The 15,434-nt window shown below is 37.1% G+C and overlaps 1 protein-coding gene across 5 annotated transcripts in view; it reads left to right on the top strand.

The window, feature by feature from the left end:
* LOC129514446 (probable phospholipid-transporting ATPase IIB) overlaps positions 1–15,434 on the top strand; it is a 242,290-nt gene that overhangs the window by 22,867 nt on the left and 203,989 nt on the right. For all 5 annotated transcript variants that reach the window (XM_055333018.1, XM_055333020.1, XM_055333016.1 and 2 more), the window contains exons 3-4: positions 11,420–11,570; positions 14,358–14,471. In XM_055333018.1, the coding sequence (XP_055188993.1) occupies positions 11,420–11,570; positions 14,358–14,471 (265 nt within the window). The remainder of the gene's footprint in view (positions 1–11,419; positions 11,571–14,357; positions 14,472–15,434) is intronic.

Below are 15,434 nucleotides of genomic sequence, written 5' to 3'. Positions count from 1 at the left end.
GTAACTTTGTGTATTGTTCGACTTGAATGCTTTCACTTGGAAGAAGAGTCTTCAGTTAATTTAACCAGAAAGAAACAAAGATAAGAACTGTTCATATTTTAGGGCAGCCCCGGGTGGCTCAGCACTTTAGCGCCACCTTTGGCCTAGAGTGTGATCCTGGAGGCCTGGGATCGAGTCCCATGTCAGGCTCGCTGCATGGAGCCTGCTTTCTTCCTCTGTGTCTGTGCCTCTCTCTTGCTCTCTCTCTCTCTCTTTTTCTTTCTGTGTCTCTCATGAATAAATAAAATCTTTAGGAAAAAACTCATTTTTTAAACAAGTTCACTGGTGGTTGATATAAACTATCACATCTGCTCACTCTCGACTTTATAGAGTCTGGTATATAAGAACCACACTCTGTCTAGGACACTTCGGCAACCCTGGGGATGGGCCCCCGCAAGATTTCAGCTAACCGATGCCACCATAAATTGAGTGGGTATGTTGAATAAATTACAGATTTTTTTCTTAAAAAGATTTTATTTATTTATTTATTTATTTATTTATTTATTTATTTATTTATTTATTTGAGCGACAGAGACTGAGAGAGAACAGAAGCAGGGAGGAGGGACAGAGGGAGAGGGAGAAGCAGACTCCTGGCTGAGCAGGGAGCCTGATGCGAGGCTCCATCCCAGGACCCAGGATCATGACCTGAGCCAAAGGCAGGTGCTTTACCTACTGAGCCACCCAGGTGCCCCTGAATCACAGCTTTTATAGTCTTTCTGCTGTTCAAGATTTGTGATCAGTGCCTTTCTTACAATCATGAACTTATATCCTTTTGCCCATAAAAGGAATTTAATAATTGTAGAAAGATATTTTATTTATCATCGTTATCCCTTTAGAAGTTTTCAAAAAGAAGTTGACAACTGATTGGATTTCTGGTTTAGCTCATGTAATGGTCTTTAAACAGTTGGGTCTGAGGCAGCCCCAGTGGCGCAGCGGTTTAGCGCCTCCTGCAGCCCTGGGGTGTGATCCTGGAGACCTGGGATTGAGTCCCACATCAGGCTTCCTGTATGGAGCCTACTTCTCCCTCTACCTGTGTCTCTGCCTCTCTCTTGTGCCTCTATGAATAAATAAAATCTTTAAAAAAATAAAATAAACAGTTGGGTCTGGACTCCCAGAGACTGAGGAATCCCTCAAAGAGATTGGCCATGCAGAATCAGGAAGTGAGCTTGAGCAGGGTTTATAGGCTTATCGCCCCCTCTCAACTTCCAGGTGGTGTCTGTTTTTATCTTTCTTGTATATTGGAAGCTTTTTATGTGAAGAAGGAATTTCATGGCTAAACAAGGTTTTAGAAGTTGCTGACTTGTTACTAATTTTTAATGAGTGGTCTGGTTTTTTCAAAAACATTTTCTAGGTTAAATAGCCAATATTCCTGGAGTATTCTTTGTGGGTACTTACTCATTTTAGAGTGGATTTCTTTACAGGTTGCAGGGCTATGCACATTTTGTTTTTTTTGTGTGTTAGTTGTGATGCTTTGTGCTTTTCAAGGGATTTATCTATTTTCAAATACAAATTTTTGTAATGTAAAATGTATGAAGCTCTGGAGGGATGTCACATTTTTTTGTTTCTGATATTGTTAGTTTGTCTCTCCCTTTTTCCTATTAATCTTGATAGGAGGTTATCGGTTCTTTTCAAAGAGCCAATCTTCTAGTGTTGTCTTTGCTTTTGAAATTTTAAACTTTTACCTTGAAATAAATCCAGTTTTATCATGAAATAAATCCAAACTTACAGAAGAGTTGCAAGAATTCCTCTGTTCCCTTTGCCTAAGACCACTAATGTTTATTTAACCTTTTGCTACATTTATTTGCCATTCTCTTTATATCTCACTGTTATTTTCAGAGTCCTTTCAGACAGGGTTGTTGACAAGTTCATTCCTCTTTAATCTTAGTTCTTTGGGGCCTGTTTCTTAGGAAGATGGTCCTTTTTTTTTTTTTTTTTTTTTTAAGATTTTATTGTGAGAGATACACAGAGGCAGAGACACAGGCAGAGGGAGAAGCAGGCTCTCTGCGGGGAGCCTGATGCGGGACTCGATCCCAGGACCCCAGGATTGTGCCCTAAGCTAAAGGCAGATGCTCAACCACTGAGCCACCCAGGTGCCCTGGAATATGGTATTTTCTTACGTGACTAGCAGGCAGTTGCCATGGTTAGGAAATTTCACTCTGACAGGGTACTTTACTTCTCCTTTAAGTCAGCATCCTACTCTGTCTCTGCCCTGATCCTGCCCACATTGGCGTGGTGGTGGGTGGCCTGCCTGTGCTGGCTCTGTTAATGTGGAACCCCACTTGCCATGTCTTTATCTTGCATTCCACTGACATTTTTGAGGACTATACAATAGGTATTTTATGGAACATTTCAAATTTTGGTTTGTCTGAGGTCTCCTCATGGTTAAGTTAGGGTTAAACATTCTCTGTGGGACACTGTATGAGTGACTCCTGAGTCCTTAGGGTATCTGCTTCTTGGTGTTACTGATGTGTGTGTGTCTTCCCTTTATTTTTTCTCATGCTTTAACTTGCCGTTTTTTTGTTTTCCTCTTTACTTGCCGTTCTTCTTGTGCTTCTTCCTAAGATGAAGTCTCAGATTACCAGCTTTGTACCTTTTTCTTTTAAGAAAATAGATGCATGTAAGTTTTGACATTCAGTATTTTCATTATCATTTAGTTCAAAATATGTTCTGATTTACATTGTCATTTCTGCTTTAGTTGATGTTCAATTTAGAACCATGCTGCTTAAGTTCCAAACAGTTGGGAATTTTCCTAATTATCTCTCTGTAATTGGCTTACCTTTACAAAAAAAAAAAAGATTTTGTTATTGGAGAGAGGGAGAGAGCAAGAGAGAGAGCATGAGCAGTGGAGGAGGGGCAGGGGCAGAGAGGAGAGGCAGGCTCCCCACTGAGCAGGGAGATGCTGGGCTGGGCTCATTCCTAGAACTCTGGGATCCTGACCTGACCTGCAGGCAGACACTTCACTGACTGAGCCATCCACGAACCACATGATTAACTGTCATCTTAATTCCATTCTGGCCTGAGAACATACTTACTAGTTTTTTCTTTCAGTCTTTGTAATGTGTTGAGACTTGCTTTATGATTCATTATATATGGGCAGTGTTAGTCAATTTTCTTCGTGTATTTGAAAATAATTTGTACTTTTTTTTCCCCTAAAGATTTTATTTATTTATTCTTGAAAGACACAGAGGCAGAGACACAGGCAGAGGGAGAAGCAGGCTCCATGCAGGAAGCCCGATGCAGGACTTGATCCCAGGACCTGGGATCACGTCCTGAGCTGAAGGCACATGCTCAACCACTGAGCTATCCAGGTGTCCCTAATTTGTACTTTTTTGTTGACTGTGTTGCTCTGTATGTTAGTGAGTTATATTTGTTAATAGTCTTGTTTGAATTTTCTGTATTCATAGTCAAAGTTTGCTTATCAGAGAAACTTCTCTGAGTTTCTCAATATCATTGAAGATGTGTCTACTGCTTTTAATTTTTTTAATTTTTTATTTTTTTAAAGATTTTATTTATTCATGAGAGATATATATAGAGAGAAGCAGAGACACAGGCAGAGGGAGAAGCAGGCTCCATGCAGGGAGCCCGACGTGGGACTCGATCCCGGGATTCCAGGATCACACCCTGGGCCGAAGGCAGGCGCTAAACCACTGAGCCACCCAGGGATCCCCTCTACTGCTTTTAATTTGTCAGTTTTGCTTTATGTATTTTAGAGTATGTTACTAGGTAATGCAAGTGTAGGGGTACTAACTTATTCTTGGACTGATCTTTTTCTCTGGTAATATTTCTTCTATGCAGGCTCATAGTGTCTAACTTCAATGAAGTGATACCCACTTTCTTTATTTTTATTTTTTTATTTTCATTCCAGTTAGTTAACATATGGTGTTATATTAGCTTCAGGTATATATTATAGTGATTTATCAGTTCTGCACATCACCCTGTGATCATCCTTGTTCATTCCCTTGATGTGTTTCACCTATCCCCCTATCCACATCCCCTGGTGACCATCAGTGTTTTCTCTATTATTAAGACTGTTTCTTGATTTGTCCCTCTCTTTCTTGATACCAGCTTTCTTTGATTACTGTTTGCATAGTATATAATTTTCATTCTTTTACTTTGTTGCATTACAAAAAGAAAAACAGCTTTTCTGAGTTGCCTGGTGGCTCAGTGGATTAAGCATCTATCTGCCTTCAGCTCAGGTCATGGTCTTGGGGTCCTGGGATCAGGTGGTGTCCCCTCCACCCCATTTCAGGCTCCCTGCTCAGCAGGGAGTCTGCTTCTCCGTCTGCCCCTCCCCTCTACTTGTCTTCTCTTTCTCCCTCTCTCAAACAAATAATTAAAATCTTAAAAACAACAACAACAAAAACCTTTTCTTTTGAAATAACTATAGTTTCACAGGAAATTGCAGAGTTATCATAGAGGGGTCCTACTTACCCCTTCACCTAGTACCCCCCCAGTGGTTGTATCTTAAATAACTATGGTATAGTGTCAAACCAGGAAGTTGACACTCATATAAACTGTCTATAGTTGACTGCATTTTACAACATGTGTAGGTTTGTGTAACCCCTACAGCAGTAAAGATGTAGAACTAGAACTGTCCCATCACTGCACATGTCTCCTGGCTTCTGTAGTCATTTTCTCTCTCCTGCACCAGGCCCTGGGCTCTGGCAACTACTAATTACATTTTCTATTTCTATAATTTTAATTTTGAGAATGTCAAGTAAAACACTCAATTACCGATTTTTGGAGATTGGCCTATTTTAGCCAACACAGTGCCCTTGAGATCCACCCAAATAGTTGTGTGTATCAGTAGTTTGTTCCTTTTTATTGCTGACTGGCATCCATCCAAACATGGATGAATGTTTGTTTAACCATTAACCTATTGTATGACATTTAGATTGTTTCAAGTTTTGGATGTATGAAAAAAGCTGCTCTGAACTATCATGTATGGGTTTTTTGTGTGTGTGTGGACATAAGTTTTCATTTCTTTGGGATAAATGTGCAGGAGGCAGTTGCTGGGTTACATAGTAAGTATATGTTTAGTTTTGTTGAAGTACTGAACTGTTTCCCAGAGTGGCTGTACAATTTCACATTTCATCCAGCAGTGTAGGAGAGATTGAGTATCTCCTTGTCAACCTTTGTTGTCACTGTTTTTTTATCTTAGCTGTTGGAATATGTGTGTAGTGATGGCTCATTGTGGCCTCAGTTTATTTCCATTTTCTAAAGGACTAGTGAGGCTGACTCTCCTGTCATTGGCATGTCTTCTTCAGTAAGTGTTTCTTTAGGTCTGTTCCATTGTCTTTTTGTTTTTTTTTTTGTTTTGTTTTTTTTTTCTTGTGAGTTTTAAGAGTTCTTTATATATTATATCTGTGAGTCTTCTGTTAGGTAGGTAGTTTGTAAATATTTTCTTCCATTCTGTAGCTTGTTTTTTCATCCCCTGAAAGAATTTTTCCACAGACCCAAAAGACTTTAATTTTGATGAAGTACAGTTGTTTGTTGGTCTCTGTTTTTGCCATTGAGCATTGCATTTTTGGTGTCACGTCGGAGAACTTTTCACTGTATCTCAGTCCTGTATCTCAAAGATTTTCTTCTATAAGTTTTATAGTTTTACATTTAGATCCTTTTTGAGTGATTTTTGTCCAAGGTGGGAAGTTTCAGTTGAGATTTATATTTTGCCTATATATATCCAAATGCTACACACCATTTGTTGAAAAGACCATCCTTTTTTTGCCGAATTGCTTTTGTACCTGTGTCACCGATCAGTTGGCTGTACCTGAGTGGGGGCTATCTACTCTGTTATGTTATCTTTATTGTCTTTTTGTCTGCCCTGTTGGTGCTACCCAGTTTGGAGAACTGTTCCTTTATCTAAGTCTTAAAATGGTGTAGGTTGATTCCTTGTATTTTATTCTTTTTTTCAAGATTCTCGTAGCTATTCCAGTTACATGGCCTTTCCATAGATATTTTAGAATAATCTAGCCCAATCTGTAAAATCCTTTCAGAGATTTTGATAGGACTTATGTTTAACCTGTATATTAACTTGAGGGAATTGACATGTTTACTGTGTTGAATCTTCTAGATCACAATTTACATCTCTCTGTTTATTTAGAACTTTGATCTTTTTCTTCAGTATTTTGTAGTTTTCAGCACACAGGTCTTGTACATACATGTTAGATTTATTCCTAAGTATTTCCTTTCTTTTTTTTTTCCTTTTTTTTTCTTGTTGTTTGTAACTGGCATTTTAAATTTGGTTTCCACATTTTGTTCATTGCTAGTGTATAGAACTAGAGTTGGATTTTGTATGGTTTGTCTTTTATCCTACAACCTTGCTAAACTTACTGTAATGCTAAGAGTGCTCTTGTAGATTCCATGTAATTTTCTACGTGGAGAGTCATGTCATCTGCAAACAGGGACAGTTTTATTTCTTCCTTTTACAACCTATATGCCTTTTATTTTCATTTTTTGCCTTATGGGTCTGTCTGGAACACATTATGTTGAATAGCAGTGGCGAGTATACCTTCTTGCTTCTTGTTCTCAGTGTTAGGGAGAAAGCTTTTAGTATTTCACCATTAAGTATGATGTGAGCTGTGGGGTTTGTTTGTTGTTATAGATTGCTCATCTAAAACTGTTGATAATTTTCTTAATTAAAATCCAACTTGGGTTGTGTAATATAAACAATTCTGTCAGGTTCAGAAGCAGGATTTGGAGATGTAGGTTTTAGAGTCCTGTCATTGTGATAATGGGAGCCACGTGGAAGGGTGATGTTTCTGAAAATGTCAGGGGACAAGTGGCCTAGGTTTTGAAAAATAAAGGAAAGGGGCAGCTTGAGGAGAAAGATGATTTTGAGAAGGAAAACTTTTATCCATCCTTTTAGGCAGAGGGAAGGGTAGGTGTGGAAGAGTGAAGTAGTGGTGAAGATAACTTATCCTTAATTGCGAACATGGGGTTATTTGAGTGAGAAGGTGACTGGGATTCAGATGAGGACTGAAAACATGGGAAAATTGGTCATGCTTTGGTAGATCAATAACCAACAAAGGAAAATCAATAGTCATGCATTTGTATTGACTCCAGCATAATGTTATGACTGTCTATCAGTGAGAGCGCCTGAAGTCTCACAGACTTGGCAGTGGAAGTGTGGCTGGGGGGATCTGGGGTGGGGGGGTGGCCAGGGTTGTGAACTGAGGAGAGAGCTGAAGCAGAGGATTCTGGGTGGAGCCACTGTTCCAATTCATGGCTGTGGTGTGCAGTTCACAGGTGTGTTCCCTGTTGGTGCCCAGTGCACAGAGGAGCACGATTGGTACTGGGGTGCTCTTTCTCCATGGTATGCACCTTCTTCAGGAGCTGGACATCATTCTCCACTACTTCCAGCCAAGAACTAGGAGAGTCCCTCTTAAATTGGTTTAGCGACAAGCCAGAAACTGAACCAAGGTCTGATTTGACAAACTAAAGCCGTTACTCTTTGCTCTGTGAACTGGGAAAACTGCTAGGGTGAAGAGGTGTGTTCCAAATTAGACCAGTCCTGGTGGTGTCTTCAAGTGGATAACGGCCTGGTCTCTGGATCCTAAGGGGAACCTGACGCAAGGATCTCATTGGAATTGAGGAGTATCTTGTGTGCATGGAGACTCACCGAGTAATAGAGGAGCTGTCAGAGATTGCTGAGGGTGTGGAGCAAGGGAGAGTGGGTACTGACAGGCACAGACTGTGATGACATGGACAGTTTCTTGTTAATGGTGTGGACTCTGAAAGGACCTCGTGTGTTACAGAAGTGGTACTTATCTCTGCTCCCAAATAGTTGCCAAGAATTACGGATGTTATTGTTACGAGTCTCCTCATAGTTTTGAATACATTGTTGAATTAATTTTTTAAGTTTTAGATATTTAAGTAATGTCTACACCCAACCTGGGGTTTGAAGTCACAACCCTGAGATCAAAGAGTCACACACTCTTCCAACTGAGCTAGCCAGGCACCCTCATTGAATTAATTATTTTTGGTCTTTTTTTTTTTTTTTCAATTGAGATAACTCACTACCTTCGGACCAGCCTATTTTTGGTCTTTTACAGGACTTTGTTTTTACCAAATGGAACATAGCCAAATTTCGGATTTTATTTGTAATATATTACTTTTTTTTAAAGGAAAGTGTTAAGAATATATTTGCAAATGGAGATGTTAGCAAAAACACAAAACAATCAAGTATAATAGATATATAAAGTCTATCTCGATAAATGGTGATAATGTAGAAAAAGCTATCAACCATATTGGCAGATTCTAATCAGTCTGTACGGCCTAATGTGTGTCTTTTTTTGCCATGGGGAATGAGAAATGATCCAAGATATTGTCATGTTCTTCTTGTTCAGTGATATTTGCCTTACTGAAAAATTATTGCTTAAATTAAAAACTGCACCTTACACAATGAAATTGTACATCTAGCAACTTAGATTGGTTATATTTTCTTAATTTCTTATAAATTTTCATTTTTGAGTATTTGCTTGTTTTTTATTCCCTAAATGTTAGGCATTATAAAATTCAATGTCACTAATACTAGATTTTGGATTGACGAGTAGAAGATACGTAAGATTACTTGGTTTAATTACAGGAGGAAATGTTGGTGAATATTGTAATAAAGGTAGGTAGTAAATAATAATGAGTTGTAAATATTTCGGGTAGGTTGCAACTAATATTGAGTTGTAAATATTTCAGTATATATCTGTTTGTAGACTCCATGACTAGTGAGGCTTATTTTAAAATTATTCTTAATTTCAGCAACTGAGTAGGCTTTTATTTCTTCATAGCTTAGGAACTACTTTCTCATCTTTATTATTTGGTAAAAAGTCCAGCTCTGACACATTGAAAAAAATTTTCCATAATCTGTCCTCCAAAACTTTGAATGTCCTTCCTGTGAGTTATTGTGATGCATGTCGACATGCTAGTTCTCTGAGTGGTGGTATCTTTCTCAAGAGACGTACATTTCACTTCTTACCAAAAGCCGTTTTATCCTTAGGAAGTGGAGCCACTGAGGATATTTTCATAGGAACTGTGGGGTGGATGGGTGGGTTGAGGTGGATGTCATATTCTGGGATTATTCCTGTCCTTAATGGTCTCTACATTTTCAGGGAATCTGCAGCACATTTGCAGTGCAGAAACATGGGGAGATGCTAATCTTTTAAGATGATGGTAGTCTGTGCTGCTCTTGGTAACCATGGGTACCTGTCAGATATCATAAGTATCTAGATTTGGTTGTTTTTGGAAGAAGGCTCTCTAAATTTTGGTAGCTATTACATAATTATGACTAGTTAAAGCTTTATGAGACAGGATCTTGGTATATAAAGATACTCGAATATTAGAGTATTACTTTGATAATAGAGGCATTTGTGAAAAACTAATCCTATGATGTTTTAATAAAAAATATACTTTGTGTCATATTGGGTTTAGTGTCACTTTGACCTGACAGTGTCAGGAGGCTTATCTATAAATGGGCAGTGTCCCCTGAGTGATCACTTGTTTAGAAAATGTTCTGCCTGAATGGAAGTGTTAGTTAGCTGCGGCTCCTGGTTCTTTTTTTCCCAAGGACCTCTCCTAGGTTCTCCCTCTCAGTATCAGTGTTAACCAGTGTATCTTATTCAAAAATTGCCCATAATTTTATTTTCCTGCTTAGCTCTGCAACTCAGTAGGGCTTATGTATACTTCTTGGGTTACAGATTTTTTTCCTTTTTTAATTTTTGGTGTTTATGTCCTCTACTCTTGACATTTAAGTCACTCATCTCTCCTTTCTGGTCCTGTTTTCTGTCTGCATCATCCCGTAGCAGTTCTGGTGGAGCTCCAGGCTTGTAAAACTTTAAGCCTTGTATTCATTTAATTTTGTGAGACAGCGTGTGATTTGATTATGGCTTATGACTTGCTTCTGGGTTTCCATAAGGAAATAATTAGTAATAACACTTTTGTTTGTTGATAGTTATTAGTAGCAAAGTGTTGCAAATAATTTAGTTGCATCTTGGAAGTCTAGGAGTCTTGGAGTTTTTTCCTCTACAGTTCTGTAGAGAAAAAAATAAACTATTGAGTATATGTATTTTTAGCCCTTGGTATTTAGTTTAGAGTTTATGGAGTGTAGGGCTTTGGAACTTAATGGGTTATTTGTTTCAGGTATAACACACAGTGGTGTTAATGTTGAGGTTTTTATTCTAGCTGTTGTCTGTAGTGTTCATGTGGTTTTACATTCAGCAGAAATAGACAGATTTCAGTTTATATACACATCTGTACTCCCTTGCCTAGGATGCCACCATGGGTGATCTATAAAGTGAGGCAATTTTTGAAAAATAATGTCAGTGTGATTGGAGTAAAGGGCTAGTGCACCCACAGTAATTTTAAGATCCAAGTCCTGATATGCCAACCTCATTTTATAATCACACCTTCTAAGACTGTCATTGTCATGCAGGATTTCATGTAAACTTTTCAGCTTGCTCTTATCACAGAGTGAAGTTCAGAGCTTCTGCCTTCTGCTGCTGGCCTGCTGTTCTAGCCTGCCCTACATCTAGAAGACGCAGTTTAACAGCTTCCTTTATAATAAAGCATTCTAGGTCTTCCTATGCAGTTTGGAAATTTGAGTTAAACCAAATTGTTAATGCTCAAGTTTAAATTCGTGATTATTTTATGCTTAGTTCAGATGATTTTGATACCTTTTCATCATTTTCTTCAGTGTTTTAAGGAAAATTTATTTTCTCTATTCAAAAATAAGGGTTTGGATATCCAGGAAGTGGGAGTATTTGTGCTTGTGGAACCCTGACACTCTTAGAGCAAGTATAGATTGAGAATTAAAACATGTATTGCATAGATGAAGATAACTACATGAAAATGTAATTAAGCTTTTATTAGCATTAGAGTATCCCATTAAACATTAGTATCCTTTCTAAATATTGAATTGAGCCACAATTCTTAATTTTATATTAATGTTACTAAAATTATCTTTAAGAGAGGAAAACAGTGATTACCTCAAAGACAATGATGAGATGATGTCTGAGAATCTTTATCATTGGATCTCTGAATGGTATATTGAGAATTGCCAACCACATGGTTATCCTTTTCTCCTCATAGTAGAGCATTGACTGCTTCAGAATGTTAATAGTTTTATTTTGTTAGTAAGAGGGTCTAAACAGGGAAAATCATTTCCCTGAGGTTTTAGAGGTCATTACACACTGATACAAGTCTCTTTTAGTGTTTTATGTCAAATTTAGATCAGCACAACCTATTTTAAGACAAGCCCTACAGGTTAGCATTAGATATACTATCAGTGTCTGGTAAATAAAGGAGCAATTAGTATTGGCTCTAAATATGTAGAATTAATTTTAAAACTTAAAAAGAATCATGCATAATATGTATCTTTTATTTCATGCAGTTGCTGTGATTGGCTGGTAAATATTTGTCAAAGAAAGAGAGAACTGAAAGCTCGCACAGTATGGCTTGGATATCCTGAAAAGTGTGAAGAAAAGCATCCCAGAAATTCTATAAAAAACCAAAAATATAATGTGTTTACCTTTATACCTGGGGTAAGATTATTACATTTCCTAAGAATAGGTTTCATATCAGGGGTTACTAGCTTCTTTTTTTTTCACTGTTGTTGTTTTTTAAATATTTTTCCCTGTTAATTGTATCATACCCAAATCAGTGTCCTTTTGCTTTTGAACCATTAATGTTTCAAATAGTTCTTAAATCATTCATGCACACTTTGAATGGGTACATCATAGAGTTCAGTGTAAGAAAATCTATAGTTTGATATCAGTCCTAAATAGACATGTTTATATTATTGTAGAAATAAGTTAAATTATCAGAAAATAGGTCATAAATTTTGGTTGGAGGTGAAATGGAATGTTAAGTTTAAAGCCTGTAAGGAACTTCATGATGAAAGTAAAATAATTTTTTTATACAAACATGACTCAGTAACAAAATATTTATAAGCATTTATAGATAATGTTTTCTACTTCATATTATAAATTCTAGGCCATGTTATATTGTTATAGCATTAGTTATATTTAATTAAGTATATGCTAAGTTTAAATATTTCCTTACTAGTGTATTCTTGGCTTAAGTTACAAAACAGAGTTTGCATATATTTAGAATAATTGAGTAATTTTTGGTTTTTGTGCATCATTTCTTACTTTTATAGACCAATTTCTAAAGGCAAAAGGAAGCTGATAACTGGTTTTATTTCTGCATCAAAGATTTTGACACATCCTAGTTATTTACTCGTAATGCTATTTTGCAAGAAAATCTTTTGGTAATATGAAATAAGTTTTACTATTCATGTTTTAATTTAAGTAATCATGCTGATTTTATATCAGGCATTGATTGCCTTCCACCACCCTCCCCCATTCATCGAATGCTTGATATCTAATTTACTCTTTAGTAAGACACACAAAACTATTGACTCCATCGTTAAAAGACTACTCTTGTCAGGACAGTAAAATGTAAGCTGTCTTTCAGACAGATAAATATTCCCATCTTTATTGAATGAAGCTTCTGTTTTCTTTAAATTTTAAGTACTCACAGATCCGTAAAGCATTGTCCGTTTTCCTAAAGGTCACAAAGGTCATTCAGTAGACAATATCATATTGATAATATCGTATTGATTATGGTGGCTAAAAGCACACACAGCTGCCTCACTCTGACCAGAGCAAGTTCTTGTAGCCTGCCAGGATGGGCTGTGTTCTGAAAATACCTGTTGATGTGGCTTACAACTATTACCGTGTGAATTTTTTTTCTTAGATTGTCTCTTAAATTAGGCTTTTCATCTAAAACGTAGTATTTTAGAAACATTTGGTAATTGCACAGTAGGAAGTCTATGCCATTTTTAGCACAAATGGCAATTTTTGAATTGCTAATAGATATAATTTATGCTAACTGAGATTTTAAAGAAATGACTGAGGAAAAAGAGCTTTCTCTCCTGCTGAGATTAATTTATGAAATGACTCAAAACATTTTTAGACAGCAATTGAATATGATTATGAATATAAATGTGTTACCAATGTAGCTGATTTTTGAGTTGCACAGGCAACTGTATGATGATGTAGAAAACTTCATTATATAAAAACTGTGGTTCCAGACTCTTAGTCAACAATAGGTACTTATTAACCCATTGCTCTGTTCTAGTTAAAATTTCCCATACCTTCCAAGTTGCATATAAAGTGGCATCCAAGGAGATTCTGATTTGGAAGTTGCAAGGTTGTAAGTTTAATTGCAATTATAGTGGTATTTGAATTATTCTCATCTATAAACATGGGTTTTGTTCCATTTTGATTTTTTTTTCCATTTTGATTTTCAATTTAAATTTAATAATTTGAGAATATGGAAATAGAAGACTATTAATATATTGGATCTTGGGTAGTCTTCCTTAAAGGTAACTCTGTTTGAATTAAAAAAAACAAGCATAGTTGCAGGATTTCCATTCCTAAAATTTCAGTGAATGATACTTATTTTGTACTTGAAAATTTTGTTGCAGATCAACTGCCAAGAGACTATAAAGAGTATATAGGTCACCGTCTTCCTGAATTGGTCAGCAATTCATGTACTTGTTATATGTTATCATTTCGTATACTTCGAGAGAAGTAAATGGAGGAGATTAAGGCAGTTTTTGTGATGTCATATTGTGTACATTTTGCTTGTTCACTCATTTTTGTAAAGCTACCTAGATGTTTGTGTTCAGAAACATGGCTATCATACTTTATTTTTTACATTTCAAAAATATAAGGTTAACATGACTTTTCCATTGTAAGATTTTCTGAGTTATCAAGATACACGGTTGTATGTATATAAATACATATTTATTGACTTAACTAATATTGGGAAGGCTTTGTTATCTTATTTGCTTTCATATACATATAATGACTTTTTTTTCCTCAAATATTTTATTTATTCATGAGAGACACAGAGAGAGGCAGAGACATAGGCAGAGGGAGAAGCAGGCTCCATGCAGGGAGCCTGATGTGGGACTCTATCCCGGGTCTCCAGGATCACACCCCAGGCTGCAGGCGGCGCTAAACTGCTGCGCCACCGGGGCTGCCCAGAAAATCAAAGCTTTTAGAGGATAGTTTCAACATAGTTGAAAGTTCTAATTGTCTTTTTTTCAATTTAAGTATAATTTTGGGGTAACCTGACCTTTCTTTATATGTGATTTTGTTATTGGAAAGCTAGTGTCAAAATTACTAAATTTACTGTAACTCAGGGTATATTCCTTTAGATGGAAATGTAGTTAGATATTGTGCTGATTTAATTATTTAATTGAAGTATTAAAGGTTTTCCTTGGAGAGATTGTGTTAATTTTTTCTTTTCCTTTTTAGGTTTTATATGAACAATTCAAGTTTTTCCTGAATCTCTATTTTCTGGTAGTATCCTGCTCACAGTTTGTACCAGCATTGAAAATAGGCTATCTCTACACCTACTGGGCTCCTCTGGTAAAAGAAAAGATTTTTATAATTAAGATAAATTATTAACTATTTAGAATATAGTTTTAAGAGTGGGGATGTTTGAAAGATAACTGATGAGATTTTAAGAAACATGATGTTGTTATGTGTTATTGAACTTTGGTTAAAAAATTTTACAGACCTCTGTCACTTAAATACTTTGCAGCCCTGCAGGAGTGTCAGGGCAGCACACTGCCTGCAAGTCTTGGCTACAAAGGCCACTGGTGCCTTTGTTGGTGGTTTCTCTGGGGCATTGTGTACATGTCCTATGATACCATTTCTGTCTCTCCAGCCTGGTTTCCCCCGGTGCCTGTGGCACTGTCAGGAATGCTGATGTGGTCTGCTCAGCGACCTCTTGGCATCCTGACAGATGGGCAGTTCTTACCTTTTGGCTGAAGTATCTCAGTGAAATCCAGACAATTTCTGGTTGACAGCTCAGTGTATAAAAGTTTTTTGAAAGGCAAATGATATGTAGCATCAAATATTTCCATTTCAAACATAATACTATTTTGATGGTTTATGCTGTTTGCCAATAATTTTCATTAATTTTCAGTTCATACAGACAAAATGTGTGCCTTCTTTCTTCCTGTCACCTAGAAAAATGTACTGCTTCCTTTTGTTTGCTCCCTTTTGGGCAGATTACCAGCATAATCCAGCCAAGAAAACATAGTGAAAGAGCAGTGCCGTGCTCATGTTCCCCACCTAAGCACTCCCTTCAGAACTGGAAACCTGAGCAGCGTGCTCTTGAGTTTCTCTCTTCTGGTTGTGCAGCTCTGCTGCCTCACAGAGCCGGTATTCTCAGATGCACCAGGGGTGACCAGCAGAGGGGACAGAAATGATGCTGACCGAGTTGGTTGAGCCAGCCTCTCCTCCCATCCATGTAGACTTTAGAGTAGCAAGGGTCTGAGCAGTGAAAGTAACTGCATTTGTAGAACAAAAGCAGACCACCAATGA

This window comes from Nyctereutes procyonoides, unplaced genomic scaffold (assembly GCF_905146905.1).
Source record: "Nyctereutes procyonoides isolate TBG_1078 unplaced genomic scaffold, NYPRO_anot_genome, whole genome shotgun sequence".
NCBI classification, from domain to species: domain Eukaryota; kingdom Metazoa; phylum Chordata; class Mammalia; order Carnivora; family Canidae; genus Nyctereutes; species Nyctereutes procyonoides.
This window is presented reverse-complemented; position numbering and strand designations above follow the sequence as displayed.